At 35.7% G+C, this 20,224-nt stretch overlaps 4 protein-coding genes across 4 annotated transcripts in view; all 4 read right to left on the reverse strand.

Annotated features, from left to right (window-relative positions):
- Positions 1 to 14: 14 nt before the first annotated feature.
- On the reverse strand, positions 15 to 2,342 carry LOC107739750 (14 kDa phosphohistidine phosphatase-like). The gene is made up of 3 exons (XM_016551954.1): positions 2,030 to 2,342; positions 995 to 1,122; positions 15 to 913 (listed from the first exon to the last, which is right to left on the reverse strand). The coding sequence occupies exons 1-3, from the start codon at positions 2,247 to 2,249 to the stop codon at positions 821 to 823; spliced, it is 441 nt and encodes a 146-aa protein (XP_016407440.1). The 5' UTR covers positions 2,250 to 2,342; the 3' UTR covers positions 15 to 820.
- A 407-nt stretch (positions 2,343 to 2,749) lies between these two features.
- Positions 2,750 to 7,013, reverse strand: LOC107739711 (nucleolar complex protein 4 homolog). The gene is given in 14 exon segments (XM_016551916.1): positions 2,750 to 3,066; positions 3,169 to 3,282; positions 3,437 to 3,519; positions 4,461 to 4,624; positions 4,749 to 4,859; positions 4,948 to 5,008; positions 5,087 to 5,198; positions 5,299 to 5,349; positions 5,435 to 5,469; positions 5,550 to 5,652; positions 5,740 to 5,911; positions 6,171 to 6,330; positions 6,603 to 6,723; positions 6,818 to 7,013. Coding segments are annotated over 14 exon segments (1,581 nt in total). The 5' UTR covers positions 6,995 to 7,013; the 3' UTR covers positions 2,750 to 2,949.
- Positions 7,014 to 8,274: 1,261 nt separating this feature from the next.
- LOC107739712 (tRNA pseudouridine synthase A, mitochondrial-like) lies at positions 8,275 to 11,087 on the reverse strand. Its single transcript, XM_016551917.1, is given in 5 exon segments — positions 8,275 to 8,432; positions 9,085 to 9,855; positions 10,310 to 10,447; positions 10,529 to 10,758; positions 10,826 to 11,087. Coding segments are annotated over 5 exon segments (1,242 nt in total). The 5' UTR covers positions 10,896 to 11,087; the 3' UTR covers positions 8,275 to 8,399.
- Positions 11,088 to 12,211: 1,124 nt separating this feature from the next.
- The window catches only part of LOC107739710 (serine/threonine-protein kinase ULK1-like), a 29,586-nt gene continuing 21,573 nt past the window's right edge, over positions 12,212 to 20,224 (reverse strand). Inside the window, exons 17-28 of the mRNA XM_016551915.1 lie at positions 19,548 to 19,690; positions 19,360 to 19,437; positions 18,903 to 19,132; positions 18,204 to 18,346; positions 17,814 to 17,929; positions 16,965 to 17,087; positions 16,698 to 16,870; positions 16,429 to 16,607; positions 16,128 to 16,246; positions 14,590 to 14,747; positions 14,349 to 14,484; positions 12,212 to 14,259 (exon numbers count right to left, since the gene is read on the reverse strand). Coding sequence (XP_016407401.1) covers positions 14,204 to 14,259; positions 14,349 to 14,484; positions 14,590 to 14,747; positions 16,128 to 16,246; positions 16,429 to 16,607; positions 16,698 to 16,870; positions 16,965 to 17,087; positions 17,814 to 17,929; positions 18,204 to 18,346; positions 18,903 to 19,132; positions 19,360 to 19,437; positions 19,548 to 19,690 — 1,654 coding nt within the window. The 3' untranslated portion in view covers positions 12,212 to 14,203. The remainder of the gene's footprint in view (positions 14,260 to 14,348; positions 14,485 to 14,589; positions 14,748 to 16,127; positions 16,247 to 16,428; positions 16,608 to 16,697; positions 16,871 to 16,964; positions 17,088 to 17,813; positions 17,930 to 18,203; positions 18,347 to 18,902; positions 19,133 to 19,359; positions 19,438 to 19,547; positions 19,691 to 20,224) is intronic.

Raw genomic sequence — 20,224 nt, forward strand, 5'->3', positions numbered from 1 at the left:
GCAAAAGTAAACTCGTTTATTAAATATGATGTTGTGCAATTCATTGCCGTTTTCTTTGCACTAAATAATTTAAATGCAACTAATACAAGAAGAGCTCTATTTTAATCTTCAGGCTTGAAATGACAAAAAAATGTGCTGACTTAATGCAGCTGTTTTTAAATGTTAATAACATTCTCCGGATGTTGTTAGGTCGTAATATTTCAAGTCAAGAAAGTCAGTGCTCCTAATGGCATGTTCTGTTAAAAATGCTGACAAACGGATGTGGATCGTCAAGTTTATCAGGCAAGGTTTACAACCACCGATCAGGTCTGAGGGTCCAGATTTATAGCATGGTGCTTTAGAAATCATTAAATCACAATATATATTTTGTGTGTTGTAGTTAAGCACAGTAATTTGTTTTAACAAGATATTTCCCTCATTGTGACGCATACAAACATTTCTTCCAACTTGAATGACAAAAAAGCAGTTCTGGAAATTTCTCTGGACTTTATTATCATTTCAGGATGTTAGTGTTGCACTTTATAGCATTTTATGGTTTGGATGAAGTACTTAACCTGCTTTATTTTATTATTTTCTATATTTAAAGACCAATGGCCATAAACATAATTGCATTCCTTTCTCATTGTTGCCATGTGTTAAACTACACATGAAGTTAAAAGGAGGCCTCTCCTTTAGTTTTGGAGTAAATGTCTTATCCATCCATCCATATCAGAAATCCATTAAAGTTCTGTTCTTTCTCAGCCTTGGCACATCAAGACTTGAATGCTACGTTAAGACAGGTAGGTTTGAAATAGCGTCCTTATATGCAGCTGTAACCCATTCAATACCCTTCATCCGCCCACGTCACCTCATAGTCTGGGTAATGGGTTTCTATCTTCTCTGTGGAAACAGAATGCTTTGCTCTCCCAAATCCCTGAAAAAAAAGATGGAACTGATTACTGGATAATCAAATTAAAGGAATATAAATTGTTTAAAATTAGAACATCATGCGTACCATGGAATAACCGTAGACATGGATCTTTTTTGCAGCACTGTCATGTTTGATTCTTCCACCTCCGAGACATTCACAATCCACTCCTCCACCTCTCTCCAGTTCTCCGGCCACACGGTCATAGATATCAGCTTGAGGAGATAAAATGTTATGAAGGTTTTGTAGCTAGATACAAAGAAACTTTTGTTCTCCTATCAAATGTGTGGAGAAAGTTCCTAAAAACTGTAATGCATATCTAGAAAGACTAATAAACTATTTTGTATTTAAGCAAAACTCAAGTGTTTTTCTGCAGTAAAAAAAACGTTAGTAAAATGAAAGCTAGAAAAGTTGAAAATCTAATACAGAGGAAGAAAGAAAGAGAAAATAATAGCAATATGCAAAACAGATGATTAATTGTTGTAAGAAATAAAAGACCAATCACAAAGCAATATGCAAAAAAAGGAGACCAATCATTCACAACAATTCAATATGCGAAACATTTATTTATTCATTCTATTTCTCCCAGTGACGCGAATCTTTTGAATCAGTTCATTGAAAAAGATTCATTCACTGGCTGTTTCTGCATATGGAGACTATCACTGCGTCCTAATGTGCATACTATCCACCCTAAATAGTATTGAAAATGACTAAAATCACATAGAATTTAGGATGGATGCACATTGGTACGCAGGCTGTCTTCTGTTTTGAGTGAGTCACTTCAGTGAACGAACGAGTCAACGAATGTAAGTGTAGAACGACTGGGTTGCTTTAAAAAATTGTTAAAATAAAACATTCTTAAAAGAAACATCATAATTTATAAATAACTAATCATAAATAACAGTATCAAAACCAAGAGATTCGACATTGGCCCAGTATTTCCCCTAAATACAATGATTTAGGATATTAATTAAGTTTTGCCAAAATCAACATTTGGCAGTTGCCATTCAACTACAGCTTTAAAACTTCTTTAAAATGTATTTTCTCATATTCAAAACCAATTGCATTCAATAAATGTGCACATCACATGTCATTCATTCAAACTCTTGAATGGAGTCCTACCATGATACTCGGCCCATGCGTATCCTCTCACAATATCAACATATGAATCGTCGTCTTTGCTGTGCACCCGTATGAGGATGTATTTGAAGACGCCATTGGGATCTAAATCAACCTCTGGGACTTTAGCGAGACGTTCGGTGGACATTTTTGCAAAAGCGGGAGTGAAAAATCCTAACACTACTAAAGCCAAGTTCAGTACAACAACAGAGAAGCACTTCATTTACCACTGCTGCGTTTTGACGTACTGGAATGAACGTACTCACATTAGCGACACCTAGAGGGTTGGAGCAAAACGACATGCTGCAGCAGCAAAGAACAAAATCACAACATAGAATGTTTAGATTACGTTAAGTATGGTATGTTTATGCAAAACAAAGTGGCTGAATTTTTGTGTAATGCTATTTTTATTAGAGGTACGATTTTTTGTCATAAAATGTATGCTGTTTGGATTGATCTGTTATATGAAGAGGTACGTTTTTTTGTCATAAAATGTATGCTGTTTGGATTTATTTGTTATTTGAAGAGGCTTAATAAGGGCTAAAAAAGAGAAAAATAGGGGGGGGGGGTACCATAGTAACTACAGTTATTGTCCATACAATAAAACTGTGGTAATATTGTATTGGCCATCAATGAGTTAAAACTATAAAGTGAAAGTGACCAAGTGAAAGTGAAAGTGACAAATAATATAAACAAACTAAACAAATAAAATCACATGGTATTTTGTACCATTGTATTCTTTAAATTATTTCTTTGTACTGCTGTTTTACAGTCTGATCAACACTCACTAGTGGACACAAAATATTCAGCACATGTTCATTTTTTGCAAATGTTTATTTCTTCAGCCCAGGGAATTGACTGCACAAACTTTTTTAATACAAAGAATACATTTTTGGAAAGATCATATTTGCAAATAAGAGTGGTTACTCTAGAGAAAAGTGCACTCCGAGCACCTCTCTAGGGCTCTTCAGGAGCTCTGTGGCTGTGTCAAACTCTAGCGGTATCGTCTTCCTTTCAGCTTTGAGTTCTCGCTCCATTAGCTGCCATACAAAATGTGGAGGGGATAATGATTCATTTAACAATTTTATACTTGTAACACATGGCAAATATAACTATCAAAACTCCCAAATGGTGCTAATTACCTCAAATGTCGAGAGCTCTAGCATCTCACTGATATCTTCCTCTTGTTCGGTCAGTGGCTCGTTGATCTTCAAGGCAGCCTTGGCCACATCTGGGTGGTAATGCTTCTGCAAAGTCTAAGAGATTGGCCTTTTTTCATCAATATCCTTTTAGATATTCATAGGTTAATTCTTTGTCGACTTTGTTGATGGTGAGGCCGTCAGAATGTCAATGTCAGGAATGACAGCTCCAAATAAACAACAATATGAAGATTCTTGGATTTAGTCTTACCTTGATCTCCCATAGGCTGCTCTCCAGAGCATGACACTGAGCTGGATCTTCCTCTTCCATCACATACGGGTCATCACAAGGCTCTGATTAAAAAAAAACAAGAACAATTTTTCATAATAAATACAGAAAAATGACAAGTGTCCCTGTATTCCATGAATAATAAATTAAATAAATAAATGCTTTTTTTTAATATATTTTTTTTAGAATAAACAGTAATTAATACAAAAATATATTTTAAATAAATAAATGCATAGATTTTTATATATATATATAAATAAATAAACAATAAATAAATAAAATATGTATATATTTGTAAATGTACATATTTTCAATCAATAAAAATAAATATGTATATATTTATACTGGTTTAAATTAAGATGAATAATAAATTAAATACATGCATTTTTAGAATAAATAGTAATTGATACAAAATAAAACATTTTATAAATAATTTAACAAACAAATAAATGCATATATTTTTAAATGAATAAAAACAAAATAACTAAACAGATATGCATATATTTTGAAAAAATAAACAAACAAAAATTATAAATAAATAATAAATAACACAAATAAAATATGTATATATTTGTAAATACATATTTTAAATGAATACAAATAAATATGTATATTTAAAAACATATCAAATAAACACAAAATAATAATGTATAGATTAAACGAATAAATAAATAAATAATAAATAAAATATATTTTTTAGAATAACTAGTAATTAATACAAAATAAAATATATTTAAGTCAGTAATTTATAAAATACATTTAAATATATATTTTAAATGAAAACAAAATAAGTATATATATATATATATATATATATATATTTTTTTTTTTACACAAAGTACAAAAAATACACATACACACACACATATAGCTATTTATTCACAAATAAATAAAACATGTAATTTAAATATATACAAATATTAAATAAATAAAAAATAATTATGTATAAATAAATATGTATTTATTTTAAATGAATAATAATTTGATCATTCTATCAGTGACATACCTTCTGCAGAGCTGGGTCTGTGGATGAGAACCCTACACGAGGGATGCCGGCGAATGAGATTACAGATGAATGGCAGAAGTATGAGGAGAGCTGTAGGTGGCGCTGTGAGAGACAGGCGAGCGAAGCGCTTCACAAACGCTGCCACAAGATAGGCTGGCAGATGTCTGTCAGAGCAAGTCAGAGCAAACGGGTTACTATTTCACTGCATTTAAGAACAAAACACGACATTTATGTACTCATGCTCATATTGATCTTTAACCAAAATAAAAGTGTAGAGAGCAAACTTACGTTGAAGAGAGGAAGATGTTCACCAGGTGGAAGAAACGTGCTCTGTACTTGACATGGAAGATGGAGGGATCCAGCAGACTGTACAGCTTCTTATAAAAATCTGGGTAATCCCTACACAACAACCCCACAAAGATGGTTTTGAATAAAAAAATATTAAAATGGTCATGTCGATCAGAGAATTGCCTGGTTTAATACTTACAAATTATGCTTATGGATGAGGATGAACAAGCCATTCAGAGCCAACAAACTGATCGCCCCACCTGAGAAAAACAGGTGCATTACAGATATATAACTTTTAATGTCATGAATAATAATTATTTAGTACACCCTGGACTCACCAATGTCATAGGCAGCGCTCAGGAAGTCAATCAGAAGTGTGGGATCACTCATCTGTGGCATTATGGACTCATGAAGGATCACCAGGATCTTCTTGTACATGCTGCTAGGTAACTATGGGAGCCCAAACACCAGTTAAGAACCTCAAAAAACCTTAGGAAAGGTCTTTATAGACAATGAGTATAGTGTGATGCTATAGTGAGGGTTGTTTTACCTTGAACTTGAGAAACAGCAGCCACATTTGCTCAAAAGCTCGTTTATGCTCCTATATGGGAAAAATTATGTATTTATAACGTCAGCATAAATTTTAGACAAATAAATGCGGAAATGTATAATAAAAAAGTATGTACCTTTAGTTTGGCTACTTTCCATTCTTCAGGTTTGTCTATAAAGCACAGCGAGAAATAGTGTTTATGAAGGACAATGTCTTGTAGGGACAATACTACGGTAATAAAGCAAACTTACATGCTTGTTTGACAAGAAAATTTGTAATTTTTGATCCGTGGCTGGGTACGTTGATAGTTGAGAGGAGTGTGTACACATTATTTTGATATACAGGAATCACAGCCTAAAAAAGAGAAAAACAAGCTTGTATAATTGATAATACAGAATAAATATGCAGAAAAACTGGCAATGTAAACACAACCACACTCACCTTTTTGTTTCGGCCCATGACTCTGTAAATGTTGTCTCGTACTGAACTCATGACATAGTAGCGCACATCGTCCATCTCCAAAAACTCTTGAAACCTGGAGATGAGCAGTGACATGTCTTCTTTCGTTGAGAGAAGATGCTCCACCAGGGTCTGTGTACATGAGAGGAATAAGCTTTATTCGTATATGACTTCAGTCTGCAATAGGCTTGCCGCAATAGACGGTGCTGACGGTTATACCGGTGTTAAGCCGCAACACCGGTTACGTCACTTGCCCACCGCGTCACCGACCCCCACCGTCGTTTTGATTTTTTATAGTAATAAAAATCATTTAGTTCAGTAAAAGAACAGACATATATATATTAAAACAACACTAGTCTGTTAGCTATTGGATATCAGATTTGTTTATATTCCAATCTACTGCATATGTAAACTACATAAAAGACCACGTTTATAAAAACTAAACCATCATGTTACTTTCACTCACCTTCACTTGGAAAGCTTCATGGCCTATGTTTTCCAGCAGAAGCTCCACACAGTTGTTGTAACGGTGTCTCATGAATATACGGCATTTGTCTAAAGCACTGCGATCACCTGGGAATTTTACCGTTTAAGTTTACTTTTTAGATTGGACTTGACTACAAAAAATTCATAAAAAAATACACAAAACAAACAATAAATGGTGTATATTTAAGTTCATAACTTGATAGCTGGTTTTGCATACACAATATGTAATAACCACATAGAAATGTGCCCTATGTAAGCGTTCCTCTTTGTAAAATACAGATAAATCGGACAGTCAGATGCCAGTCCAATACATTAACTTTGTTTATCCAATGATCTTAAGATGCAGTAATTTAACGTACCACTCATGAGGTCCTCTTCCTGAGGCAGATCACCAACATAAAGATCTCCTCTGTCGAACAACTGACAGAAAATCCTTTTGCAAGCATCGGTGGCGAAAATTATTTCTTTATCCTTTTCGGACTGCAAGTGAGAAAAAAATGTATGTTTTATAATAGGAGTACAAATAGACCGGAGTATAACGTGTCGAGTCCACTATGAAATAAGAATAACATACCTGCAAATATTGAATAACGTCGAATATGTCGTTAGCATGTTTCTTGTTTTGTAGTATACGACCTATTTTAGTATTTATATCTTTCTTATATGAAATCTGGCTGTTTTCTTCTTTCACGTTGCTGTCCGCGGACGGCGCCATGATTGTTTCACTAAAAAAATGTATTGGTGTGTTCATGTCAAAGGATGAGGTCGCCCCTAGTGCTCAGCTGGAGGAACTGCATGAACTTTTCACTCTGTATTTTCAAATTCATTTCCAATTGAACTTTTCAAATGTCCTTATTATTAAGGTGGGAATTATTGTCAAAAGCAGTTGGTTACTGCAGCGAGTTACTTTTCACTGCGCCCATCAGGCTGGACCAATCAGAATTGTGTGATTACCGAGTGATTTCAGAGTTTGGATTTCAGGTTCGATTTAAATTGGTTTGTCATGGACAAATTCTGTAGTTTATTTAAAAGATGGAACTTTCTAGTGTCTCCAATGAGAGAGAGAGAGAAAAAAATTACTTTTTGAGACAGCTGTTTGGAGAAAACAATTCAATTCAAGTTTATTTGTATAGCGCTTTTCACGATACAAATCGTTGCAAAGCAGCTTTACAGAACATTTAAGTTTCTACAATATATTAGTAGTAGTTTATCGGTGGCGACTGTCAAGTTAATGTACATATGGCAGAAATGTACGGGGGAAAAATCAGTTAATGTCGTAATCAAACAGACGATGAACACTATTAACAGCAATGATTATACGTTGCAATCAAACTTATAGCAAAATGTGGTAGTTCTGTATGTTGTTTGAGGATTGGCATCATCTGAGGTCCTCTGAGGGGTTGGCATCATCTCTTCTCAGGTGTTCTGGATCCAGACTGAAGCTTGTGTAAATCCTAGTTACGTCCCGTGGCAGAAACAACCAGAGACGGACAAAGTACTCAATTCCATTACTTGAGTGAAAGTACAGATACTGCTGGTCAAATATTACTAACAACTGTTCCATCCAAGCAAAAATGATTTGTTCAACCCATGCTAAAGAATATTAATGCGTATTTGATCAGATATAACTGCAGTACAAGATTATGAGATGCAAAGACCAGTTAGGTACGCAGGAGTGAAACCATTAAGGGCCTTATAGGTAAGTAATAATATTTTGTAATTGATACGGAACTTAATAGGTAGCCAGTGCAGAGACTGTAAAATTGGGGTAATATGATCATGTTTTCTTGACCTGGTAAGGACTCTAGCCGCTGCATTTAGCGCTGCATTGGGTGCATTACAAACACTTATACAAACACATATATTTATAATACACAAAAGTATAACCCATTTATAAAATAGTAATAATCTATTAGAATAAATGGTCTAACAACTGAACTATACACTTTCTTGCAAACAGACATTAAAACTGTTTAACAGAAAAGAAACGGTTAAAAGGAAAACTGCAACAAGCCTTAACAAAATCATGTTTATTTCAGAATTTTAATTACAGTGGAATCTTTGGAAATTAATGTTAGCACAAGTAAAAACCAAAATAAAAGATAAAACCAAAAAAGAAAAAAGAAAAGAAAAAAACAAGACTGCTTCTGAGTGATTCAGTCAGATACGTTTCCATCTTCATCATCATCCTGAAAAAAATGCATTTGGATAAACATTAAATATAGTGTCTATAATTCATATTCAGCAGAATGGGAAAAAAAAAAATACAGTATCTCACAGAAGTGAGTACACCCCTCACATTTTTGTAAATATTTTATTATATCTTTTCATGTGACAACACTGAAGAAATGACACTTTGCTACAATGTAAAGTAGTGAGTGTACAGCTTGTATAACAGTGTAAATTTGCTGTCCCCTCAAAATAACTCAACACACAGCCATTAATGTCTAAACCACTGGCCACAAAAGTGAGTACACCCCTAAATTAAAATGTCCAAATTGGGCCCAAAGTGTCAATATTTTGTGTGGCCACCATTATTTTCCAGCACTGCCTTAACCCTCTTGGGCATGGAGTTCACCAGAGCTTCACAGGTTGCCACTGGAGTCCTCTTCCACTCATGACGACATCACGGAGCTGGTGGATGTTAGAGACCTTGCCCTCCTCCACCTTCCGTTTGAGGATGCCCATGCTTGGCCAATCCATCACCTTTACCCTCAGCTTCTTTAGCAAGGCAGTGGTCGTCTTGGAGGTGTGTTTGGGGTCGTTATCATGTTGGAATACTGCCCTGCGGCCCAGTCTCCGAAGTTATAACTTTAAACAAACCTGCAAAACAATACCTACTTTGCGCTCTTGGTTTCCTGTGGCCGTTGCTTCAAAATCATGGATATATAGAGTAGCCATCCAGTTTACCATGGACTTCTCATGGAGCTCAGTCTCCACAATACTGGGATAAATGTGCTTGTCCTTAAAAGCAGCAATGGCTTCTTCTTCCTCAGTCCATTCCAGAGTCTCATGGATGCCATCTCCTCCGAAGCGTTTGTTGTATCGGTCAAAGTGCACCCTCTCCAGCACTAACCCGAGCCCAGGAGCCTTGGGAACGTCAACTTTGTCCTCTCCCCAGCTCCTCTCGATCACTCTTTCATCCACATATCCTTTGACCACAGCGATCACAAGACCGATCATCTTCCGGATCTGGTGCATCATGAAGCTCTGGCCTCTTACTGTGATGACGGCAAACTCAGCTTCCTGTCTCACAAACGGCTCTCCACAGGACATGTGGGTGATATAGCGCTTGGCGCTGGGGTCCCGAGGACCTTTTTGGGATGTGAAGTTGTGGAAGTTGTGGGTGCCTTTATACAGGCCAAATAAGCGGTTGACCTTCTGAAGGGTCTCTGAACTCAGACGGAATGACGTGTCCTCCTGGTTATAGTCCTTTGGGAAGAAAGACACCGTGGGAAGCATGTAGGAATACGTTCTGGCGTCACAGTTGTTTTTGGAATTGAAGCCACCTGTGACCCTCTTGTAACCTGCAAGTTTGAAAACATTTAAATTATGTACATGTACATGATGTACAGATTTCCATCAGTGTTGTTAACTAACACTATTAAAAATCTTGTTTTGTTAATTGAAATAAAGCTGAAATAAGATGCAATATAAATATTACACTAAAAATCCTAAATCGAGAAAAAAAAGAAATCATGGCAACTAAAATAAATTAAAACCTGTAGTATTAAAATGACTCAAATCAGAACTGAAATAAACATAAGTAAAAGCTAAAAAGAAAATTTTTTTTGTTAAAAAAAAATGAAAAAATAAAAAGCGCAAAAATTACTCAAACTAAAATGTCAACTGAAAATATAAAAATAAAAGCAGTTTCATTCAAACTATTAATAAATACAATAATAGTATACAAATAATACAAATATAACACTGATTTCTGTCATTGAACAGGAAATATGTAAATAATAAATAGTTTAATTGTAGTTTTAATTACCTATAATAGCATAAAATACAATATTTTATTAGAAAATGCGTAAGTAATTGAGCATTAGGTTAAAATATTCACCTTATCTGTTCGTGCACACCGCTGGAAAGACATCTTCTTCATGTCATCTCCATGGCCCTCTGGAATACATCCGGCTCTCACAAGAGCAGTGACCAGTTCATCCTCAATGGTTCTGAACTGAGAGTTCTTTGCATTTCTCTGGATGCACAGGACAAGTATTAATGCTTGGACAGCACAGCAATATATAAATCACTATGCTGCTGCATCATCATAACTCACCTGCATTCCATAATACCCTTTGCCTGAATAAGCCATCAGCAGGGCCACCTTTTTCTTGGGGTATTTCCTTTCATCCTGGTCTGTTTTAAGCTTCTTGTCTTCATACTCAGTTTCAGCGTGCGTATCATCTGCTGGTCTTTTCAACGCTTTGATTTGGGCGTCTGATGAATCCTCAGTCATCTTGCTGGACATGCAAAATCCACGGAACTTTAATTTAGGATCCGGCCACCCTGAAGAGCGTTTCAGTTAGCGGTGAATCAGTTACTTTGCAGCAAAACGCATTGTTAAGAAACTCACCTTTGTTTTTGAGAGCTGGAATAAATGTGTGACTTGATACAATATGAATGATCCGACAGCACCTCAGCATGTCACCACACTCTTCAGTGAGGATCTCAGCAATGTCTTTTGAACAAAACCGACTCGACTGCTTTTACGTTAACGGCCATTTTCTACAATAAGTGAAATTAATTTAGAAAACGAATTTTGCATGTATTTATGACAGCAGTATAATCTATCTTCACCACAACAACTTATTTACTTCCCGCTGTACCATGCAGACACCCACGTGGAGTTGCTGAACTTTCACATCTCGCCGAATATCGCGTGACCTAAAACGGGTTGCCAGGTTTTCCAAAAAAAAAAAAAAAAGCGAACAAGAATGGGGCCATGTTTTTACAATCTGCCTCAATTGTAGTATCATTGAGATACTCCTACTATTACAGTTTTTATTAATATTTTGAATCTGAAATATTTTGAGTATTTTCATATTTAACAGTTTCATTTGTGTTTTGTCATTTTTATGTCTGTAGTTCGCATTAATTTTGATTTCATTTAGTTTTAGTTATGAAAGCATTTTTTATGCTTTTAATTTTAGTTTCATTTTTATTTGACTATAATAACCCTGATTTACAGTTAATCATATTTATATTAATTTTAATGAATATAATTTTAAAAATATTCCAATAATCTTTAATTATATATATTTTAATTATTCATTTAAAATATACAATTTAATATAAAAATTCATAACATACTTCTAAATGAAAAATATAATTGTAAAATTCTTGTATAAACTCTTGTATAACATTTTAAATATTTATCAGACTACGGCTCACAAAAAACAAAGGCAATTTATTTCAGTTTTTCTCTTTTATTGGTGCTGTACTGTTTAAAGCAAAAAGTTACATATTATATAGACATGAAAGAGTGTGTACAGATCTTTTTACAGAACAAACAACTGTAAATGTTTATCAACAGTCACAATTGGGAACGTTCATATCTTTGGTGGGGAAAGGGTGACGGAAAGCAAATCTCCATGCGTTTGTTAAATGTATAAGTTTGAAAGCGATAATTTACAATCCAGATTTACACATGATACTGAGAAATCAAGGTAAAACAGATGCATGTCTTTATTACTGGAGAACAAAACGAGGACGTCAGACAGTGTAGTGATGCAGAACTGCTGAGCTCACATATTGCAAGCTTTAGTGTCTGTAGATTAATGACAAAGTGATGCTTAAATCAGATGACCAAACACTTCATGCGGTACATAGCGATTAAAAGTGTCACGATACATCCAATGGCCATTTAGGTGGCGATTGACAGTTGATGGATTAAACACAATTTTTATTTTATGCCATTTAAAAAGCACAACAAATACATGTAATGCAGCATAATCCTCAAATTTTCAGACAGAGAAAATAAAAAAAGCTATTACTCTTTTAACAAAGTTGTTAAAATTGCAATTTAACTGGTAAGTATAAGAGGGAAAAATGCATGTTGCTATGGCCTTTGGAACTCAAAACAGAAATAATAGCTTATGTCTCACTATCATGACACCGCACTTCAGTTTATTCAAAGAAAACTAGTATGTATGATATTTAAACACACACAAACACATTCACACACACATAAAAGTGAAGCAAAACTAAATCAATCCCACTGCATCTCAACCCAGTCAAATTCAACCAATCGAAACACAACTCACTCCACACTGACAATGTACAAAAACAAAGAAAGAAAGAAGAAAAAAAAAAAGGAAAATATTTTTTCAGTGTTTGCTTTTTTTTCTTTAAAGGCACATTTTAAAAATGTTTTAAATATTGTTTAACACATAAACACACTGTTCATATACAACACAATTGAAATAAGGCTAAAAAGCACTGACTATATAACTCTACAAAGAAAGTAAGGAAATGTGGTGTTCACACAAATGGTCCGCTTGATTTTTAATGTCTTCTGCTTACCTAACAAAAGAGTCCTCAAACAGTGCAAGCAAGAATTGACTACTATCTTAAGACCTGTCCTTTATATACCTGCTTCAGATTATACACAGCTCACATCAACAACAGGAACAACTATGCATGCACAACCCAAAAGGAAGTACATTCTGTCCTCAGAACAAACACTAAAAATAGGCATTAAAGTCCCAGTTTAATCTAGATGGAAATCAGGAAGAGGACCGATCATCAGGGCACACATATGATTCGGTATAATCAAGAGTTTCTTATAAATTCAGCCGTTTTTGATGCCAACGCCAACCTAATATTGAGCGGGCTGACATTAATAACGCCTTTATCTAATCTAGAAAATGCACTTAAGATTTTTTTGGCATAATATTTAGACCAAATAACAGCTAAAATCCTCTGTAATGGTGCAGGACATTTATGTCTTGCCCTAATGCGACAAACTTAAAAAAGCCAAACTACATTCAGACAAATGATTGCCAAACACAATAATAGCTATTAAAAAAAGAAGAAACTGAACAGGCCATAAGAGATGTCCAAACACCGCACACAATATTCATTTCCTAGACATTTTAAGGAGGAAACAGAGATTTGACATGCCCTTACTTGGTAAACATTCACTAAAGTGCTACAAATGATTTTGCTGGCTTTATACAGTTTCCTTCTGAGGAACAATGAGAATGTCTATTAAGTAATTGGCAAAACTATTTCTTTTTCGAATGGCTTGTAATTTGGTCATTGAATTTCTGATTAAACTCCCCAGTGAGGGAGTATTTGGGCCTCTTATAACATTCAAATGGTGCACAGCTCGCATTTACCGGTCTGCAACATTCATCCAAAGACTGTATCTACTTCTAACTGGACATTTGGAATTAAACCAACCAACCAAACAAAATGACTTTAACTTCAATCACACAAAGCACCCCCAAATGCACTATTAAATCACTTATAATCATCTTAAAAGTGATTTCTATAACATCTATAACGTCTCTCTGCTAGTTAACGTAGTGAATAGGCAGATCACTGACTACAAACTAAGAAAAATATAAGAAACTGATGTTCTGGGGTGGATAAACCTCATCTAAGATTGCACAACCCATTTATAACACGCAACCATTCCTATGTGAGCCAACAAGTGCACTGAGAAACATGTTTGTACTACACTTTAAACTCGGTGAGAGAATAATTGTGGAAACAGGTTTCATCTTGACAACTGACACAGGTGTTATTCTGTCCTTCTGTGTTGGTGATGATGTAAAGTGGCAACACGTCCAAATCTTCGCATCTCTCCACCATTACGACATCAGCTGTCAATCAGGTTAACGTGGTCCAATCAGAGGGCCGTTCCCTCCCCCACAGCACTGGAAAAAGATTGCTCGAGGGAGAAACGGGAATCTTGATGGTGTAACAGCTGCGTGGTGGAGAGATTTTACACACAGAGACCCGACTGCAAGGCGTTGAGACGGCGTTCGATGCATTGCTTACCTATAGAGAAATATCATCCTGGTTATGCAAATGATCTTAAAATGACATCTTAAATGTTAAAACGTACTGAAGTCTATTGTATTACTCACACTTGCTAACGCTGAGGATGTCAGCCTGATCTGTGAGGAGGAGAGACAGACCCTCCATGAGCAGCAAGGCCTTATGGTAGCGCTGAACTGATGCTTCCCCTTGATGAAACATCTCATCTAGAGCAGCCGTCTGCACCTGTAAGACCAGACCACTTCATAAATACACTTGAGCAACTGTTAAAAGCTCAAATTCACAACAGAAAAGAGCCTGGATGTCATCATTTCCTAACGTTTTTCTTACCATCTGTACAGTGTGGCTGAAAAGGAGCCTCTCTGCGGTGATGCTGTTGATGTGGTCCATGAGTTTGTGTTTACGGGAGAAGAATCGCTCCAGCTGAGCGCTCAGAGAACGGCAGGACATCACGCTGGACTTATACAGGTCATTCAGCCTCCTCACCACTGAAAGAAAAAAATCAAGGTGAAAACCTCCTCAGTTCCACTGTATGGACATTTTTACTGACTTGCATGCAAACTACAGTTGGTCTCAAGTATTTGTACATTGGACACTGCATCTCTAATATATTTTAGTTCCATAAAACACTGTAGGTCAGTCTATCTACACCAGGTTTTCCCAAACTGGAGGTTAATAATTAAATAAATAATAATAATAATAATGAAAACATTTAAATAAATAATGTAACAATTCAAACAAAACAAATAAAAAGTTAGTAAAAAAAATTACTATTTCATTTGTTTACCTGCATGCCATGCAAATACTGTATAAACTGACATCCGGGAACAAAATTATTGAAATATTAGCTAAAAACTGACAAAAAAAAGTTTGGGAATCCTTTCCCGACACCCTCTAATGACTATATACATTTAAATATTTTTCAATAAACATTTATTGCTTTACCTAAATTTCACATTTTAAATGTATTATATTCAGGGGTGCACGTAAGTTTTTCAGCCTGGCTCTCATAAGAGCACCGAGAGATTTGGTTTGATCCCTATACTGCACATAGTGTGACACATTAAATATCATTTAAAAAAACATTAATAATAGTGATAATAGTATTTTTGCACTTGATTTATTTATTTTTTAAATAAAATAAAGTGTGATATTATGATTATATTTTAAAATAAAAATAAGAGTATTAAATAAAAATACAATTATTTTATAGAAAACTTAAAAATGAGATGCTGATATTTACTTTATGAATTTTCATAATTTTCAACCTTTGTAACAAATGTAGAAGAGGTGCTCTACCAACAGAAGAGGAGGTGCAACCAAAAATCAAAAAACCATCATTTTCAACCTTAAAATCAGCAATCTTATACAGCATTACAGTTTGTCGATCTAAAATGGTAATTGTGCATTAACAGCTGTCAACCATGTTTGTACGCAAATTAGCGTATTTATTTATTTATTTACACAGCACATTTTTTATTTTGGTCACGTATGCGCACCTGCGGACCACTTATGTGCACCCCTGATTACATTGTACTTGTATTCAATGACTTGTCAAGATTTTTATATTTCACCGCCCCTTACTTTAGTTAAGTCATTTGCAATGCTTCGGGGATGAGGAATCCCAAAATAATAAAATAAAAAAACTATATATATAAGAAATATTTATATATTAGATTTATTTTATTATTATAAAATCATTACTATATTATAGATATTTATAATTATTTTATACAAGTGCTTTGAAACATTTTAAAATGAATTTTTAATGCGTATTGAGAAAATGGATGGTAACTATGCTTCAAAAGTGGATGTCACTGTTGTGCTTTACTATTGTGGTGAGAAGAAAGTGTGTCTGAACTGCTGACCTTGTTTGACGGTGGTCGAGGGGTAGAGTTTTCCCTGCTTGATGCCTTCCATGGCTGTTTGTAGTGAAGATGACAGAAGCTCTGTAATCTTCATGTAAAGCACCAACTGCTCAGCATAACTGTAAAATAAATGCACACGCATTTAATGCCACTCTAGACTATAGATCTAAAGTCTTCATTTCTGTTTTAATGGTTTTTGAAGTTACTGGTTATTATACAACACTAGTGACACTGTCCTTCTGCTGTCAACATGTATAAAACAAACAGCAACTGTGATCCATTGCTAGAGAGATCTCCTCACCTCCACTCTCGGCTCAGAGAGCTGACCTGATCGGCAACCAAACTCTGCTGCTGGAGCAGGCTGGTGGAAGAGAGGTCGGCCTGGGCATCCTCTCCACCCCGGGCTCCTGCCACCTCCACCATACAGCGAGCAAAGTCCAGCATGAACCGGAGCCTGCGCAGAGTCTCCGTGTGTTCTTGCTGCGGTGGAGAGAGAAGTGTGGCGTTAAACTCAAACATAAACTTGCTAACATGATCCTATCAAAAAGTAATGCAGTAATCGGTGCTTACCTCCATTAGGGTCTCCTCTGGTAGTTCAGGGGCTTCAAAAGTCACTGCTGAGATGGGGTCAGTGAACCCATAGCGGGGACTTGAGGGCCCCTCGTAGCCGTCCATGCAAATGCCTGTTTGTGGGTAGCGGCTGCTGAGGGACCCTACAGGACTAATGGAGCTTGAAGAGCCTGCTGTGAGACATTGAAGGGTTTGGGTCAGCATTACCCTGAAGGATCCATGTTAAATCTAAATAGAGTCAAAACTAGAGGGGGAAAAATAACTCACCAGAGAACTTCCTTGAGCGAGAACTCTGAGGAGGTGTTCCTCCACTGGGAGGAGAACCCACGTTGAACACCACTCCAGCAGGGCTACCAGAGCCCACCACGAAGCCTCCACCACCAAGTGGCGCTGTGAGTGGAAAAACAAGAGTGTGTTACATGAAAACTGTATATAGATTACGGCTGACAAAAATTCAGCTTTGTAATTTATTTCTGTGATCACATTCTAAAATACAGTGCACAGCATAAATGAGTACACCCCCTCTAAAACTTAACAAATTCAGCAATTACTCTTTACTTAGAAGACATGTTAGGGTTCTTTGGAGATGTAATGTTCCAAAGAAGAATGCCAAAACTATTCAGCAAAATAAGATTTTCTTATCAAAGTGATAAAATTTTGTGTTGCAAAAATGAGTACACCCTCCTGAAAGTTACTAAAAAAAAAAAAATAAAAAGTGTATAGGTTTACGGCTATTTTTGATCAACAGGTAAGTATATTGAACCAAAACTTTTAAAGACAAGTAATTTCCTGACAATTAAAAGTGTTATATAGCCCACTGAATCATACTCTGACTTAATGCTGGCAGCAGTGGAACCACTTGGGAGAGAACTGCCAGGTGACTTATTTCTTAGCATAAAAGAGGACAATGGTACAAGAGGAATACCAAATTATTGTTTTAAGTGTGAAAATATAGCAGAAGTAGCACCATCATTCAAAAACAATGGACTTGTGATAAGACTCCTGAAATAATCAGGTCTTCACTTTAAGTTTTCATTTAGTGATGATTTCAAAATGATTTAAAAAAAAAGGTAATTTATGCATTGATAAAATTAATACATTTGTCAATGAGCTCACCTGTGATGTCTATGGCTCTGTCAGAGTTGATATTCTCCATGCTGCCTCTTTCTCCTCTCTGCCCCCCAAACGCTGCCATCAGCAGCACATCAGATAGGCGGCTGGCACTCTGAGACCTGCCCCGACAAGAAAAAGAGTGAAGAAGATTATAAAAGAGAAAGCAAAAGAAGAGAAAAAATAAAAGCAGAAAGGAATGCAAAGGACAGCGAGGGTTGTATCAGCTTGAGTCCAGGGTTCCGTTCCAAAACTAGGAGAGCTGACTAGCTTTTTGAAGAGCGTCATTGTAACTTAAGAGGTTCCATTTTGTTTACAACGCTGCCCATGTAGACAGCGAGACAATTACTATGGTTTGAAGAGGAGTAAATATCCATCCAGTTATTTTTTTCTTACCTCTCAAAGCCATTCTTCTCCTCAGAATGGTAGGCAGGTGACAAACTAGCCTCTCCCTGAGCTGGTCTGAGGCCCTGGTGGGTCAGAAACGTGATCATGTTTGGGGAACTCAGGGGCTTGGGAAACTCAAATGGGGGCATGGCCTGGGATGGAGAAAGAAGAGGATATTTTTACATAATTTGTTTTCATTTATCAGATGGTATTCACAACAGCGCTTAAAAAAATCTGGGGTCAAGAAGATAAAAAAAAAAAAAAAGAAGTACTTTTATTCAGCCAGAATGCATTAAATTAGTCAAAAATGGCAGTAAAGACATTTATAATGTTACAAGGGATTTTAATTTTTTGAATAAATGCTTTTTTAAACTGTCTATTCAAAGAATCCTTAAATAAAAAAAATAAGCAGCACAACTGTTTTCAACACAGATAATTATAAGAAATCTTTCTTGAGTAATGGCTGCTGAAAACTCAGCTTTGCTATCACAGGAATAAATGACATTTTAAAATATATTAAAACAAACAATCAAACAAAAAAAAAAACAATAATATTTCCCAATATTACTGTATTTTTGATCAGATAAATGCAGCCTTGGTGAGCATAAGAGACTTCTTTCAAAAATATTTTAAAAATCTTACCAACCCCAAACTTTAAACAGTTTATATTGCGAGTTTATGGACACACAAACAGACATGAAATCTTACTCTGGAAGGAGAACCCAGGATGGTTGGTAGGGGGTTGCGTTGCATAAGTTCACTGAGCCTGGGTGAGGAGTGCAGGGTCCTAAAGGGCATCATGTTTCCCTGAGGGGCCACCACCGGGTCTGAATGCTGCTTCCTGACCTTCTGCCTGCACCCACCAGCCGCCTCCAGCAAACAGGGGGCGCTGTTGAGCCGAGTGCCCAGACCCTGCTGCTGTTGCCGAGCCTTGGTTTCTAAACAGATACAGACAGGAAGAGTTCAAGTGGAGTCATCCAAAAAAACAAAAAAAACCCCACTAATGAATAACATTCACATTCTGGGAAGAGTTGAAAGCAATTGTTTCCCAACTTTCTTGACATGCAATATTTACAAAAGGGAAAGTAATTGGGCTATGAAATACTGTCATCCTATTTAAAAACATGACAAAAACAGTATGCAAACAGAGGAAGAATGATTATACCTCCACCCCGAGAGCCCCTGTGACCCATTTCTGCAGTTGTTGGGCAAACTTGACCTGGCAACTCAGGAATTGTGCCCACTTTTGAAACAGAAGGACAGAGAGAGCCAGAGAGTTTGTTCAGAAGCACAAGGGTTCTTAAATCATCTTTAGCTAGTGACATGACTAGGACAAAAGAAAGCAGCACTCACCCTGTGGAGAGAGCTGGAAGGGTTTCGCGCCTCCTGTAGACAGCCTGCGGGAAGTGAGAGCAGAACCAGACTGAGGAGGAGAAGGCCCTGTCCTTCCACAAGCCAGAAAGCTCCCGCTACCACATCTCTGGACCGTGCCAGACCTGCAAAAGAAAGAAAGAAAGACAGAAAGAAAAAAGAATGAAAGAGAAAGAAAGAAAGAGAAGAAAATTAAATGAATAAATACCTTTTAAAGTCCAACTGAACAGAATAAAAAAAATTAACTAAAATTTAGATACAAAACAATTCAAATTTGAATAAGTAAACTGAAATTCAAAAGAAATGCATGTACTACTTTATTTGTAATTTTTAATAATACGTTTAATTTTTCTGTATGAATTACCATGTTATTATACAAACAAAATATTTCTAGAAAATTGTATTTAATTATGTTTAATAAATTAACTTCAATTTTACAGACCATGTTGGAACAATACTTTCCCAAATTATTTACCTAAAAATGAATTATCTGGTTATTTTTAATGTTAAAAATATGTTTAATGTTCTTAAAAAAAAAAAAAAAAAAAAAAGTGTCAGACATTTTGTGATACTGTTTGGCAAAATTAAAAGGTTAAAGTCCCCCTTTACCCCCTTTAGTTATCCTTTAAAACTCATCTTTGATCATAAAAATTACATAT

The sequence above is a fragment of the Sinocyclocheilus rhinocerous genome, unplaced genomic scaffold (genome assembly GCF_001515625.1).
Source record: "Sinocyclocheilus rhinocerous isolate Xijiao unplaced genomic scaffold, SAMN03320098_v1.1 scaffold585, whole genome shotgun sequence".
NCBI lineage: Eukaryota > Metazoa > Chordata > Actinopteri > Cypriniformes > Cyprinidae > Sinocyclocheilus > Sinocyclocheilus rhinocerous.

What these genes read in the sequence shown, in the direction of transcription:
- LOC107739750 (XM_016551954.1), bottom strand. Translation starts at nt 2,249, where the DNA reads ATGAAGTGCTTCTCTGTTGTTGTACTGAACTTGGCTTTAGTAGTGTTA. An exon ending in CGCATGGGCCGAGTATCATG is followed by an intron (nt 1,123 to 2,029) that starts GTAGGACTCCAT and finishes TATCTCCTCAAG; the next exon opens with CTGATATCTATGACCGTGTG. An exon ending in ATGTCTACGGTTATTCCATG is followed by an intron (nt 914 to 994) that starts GTACGCATGATG and finishes CTTTTTTTTCAG; the next exon opens with GGATTTGGGAGAGCAAAGCA.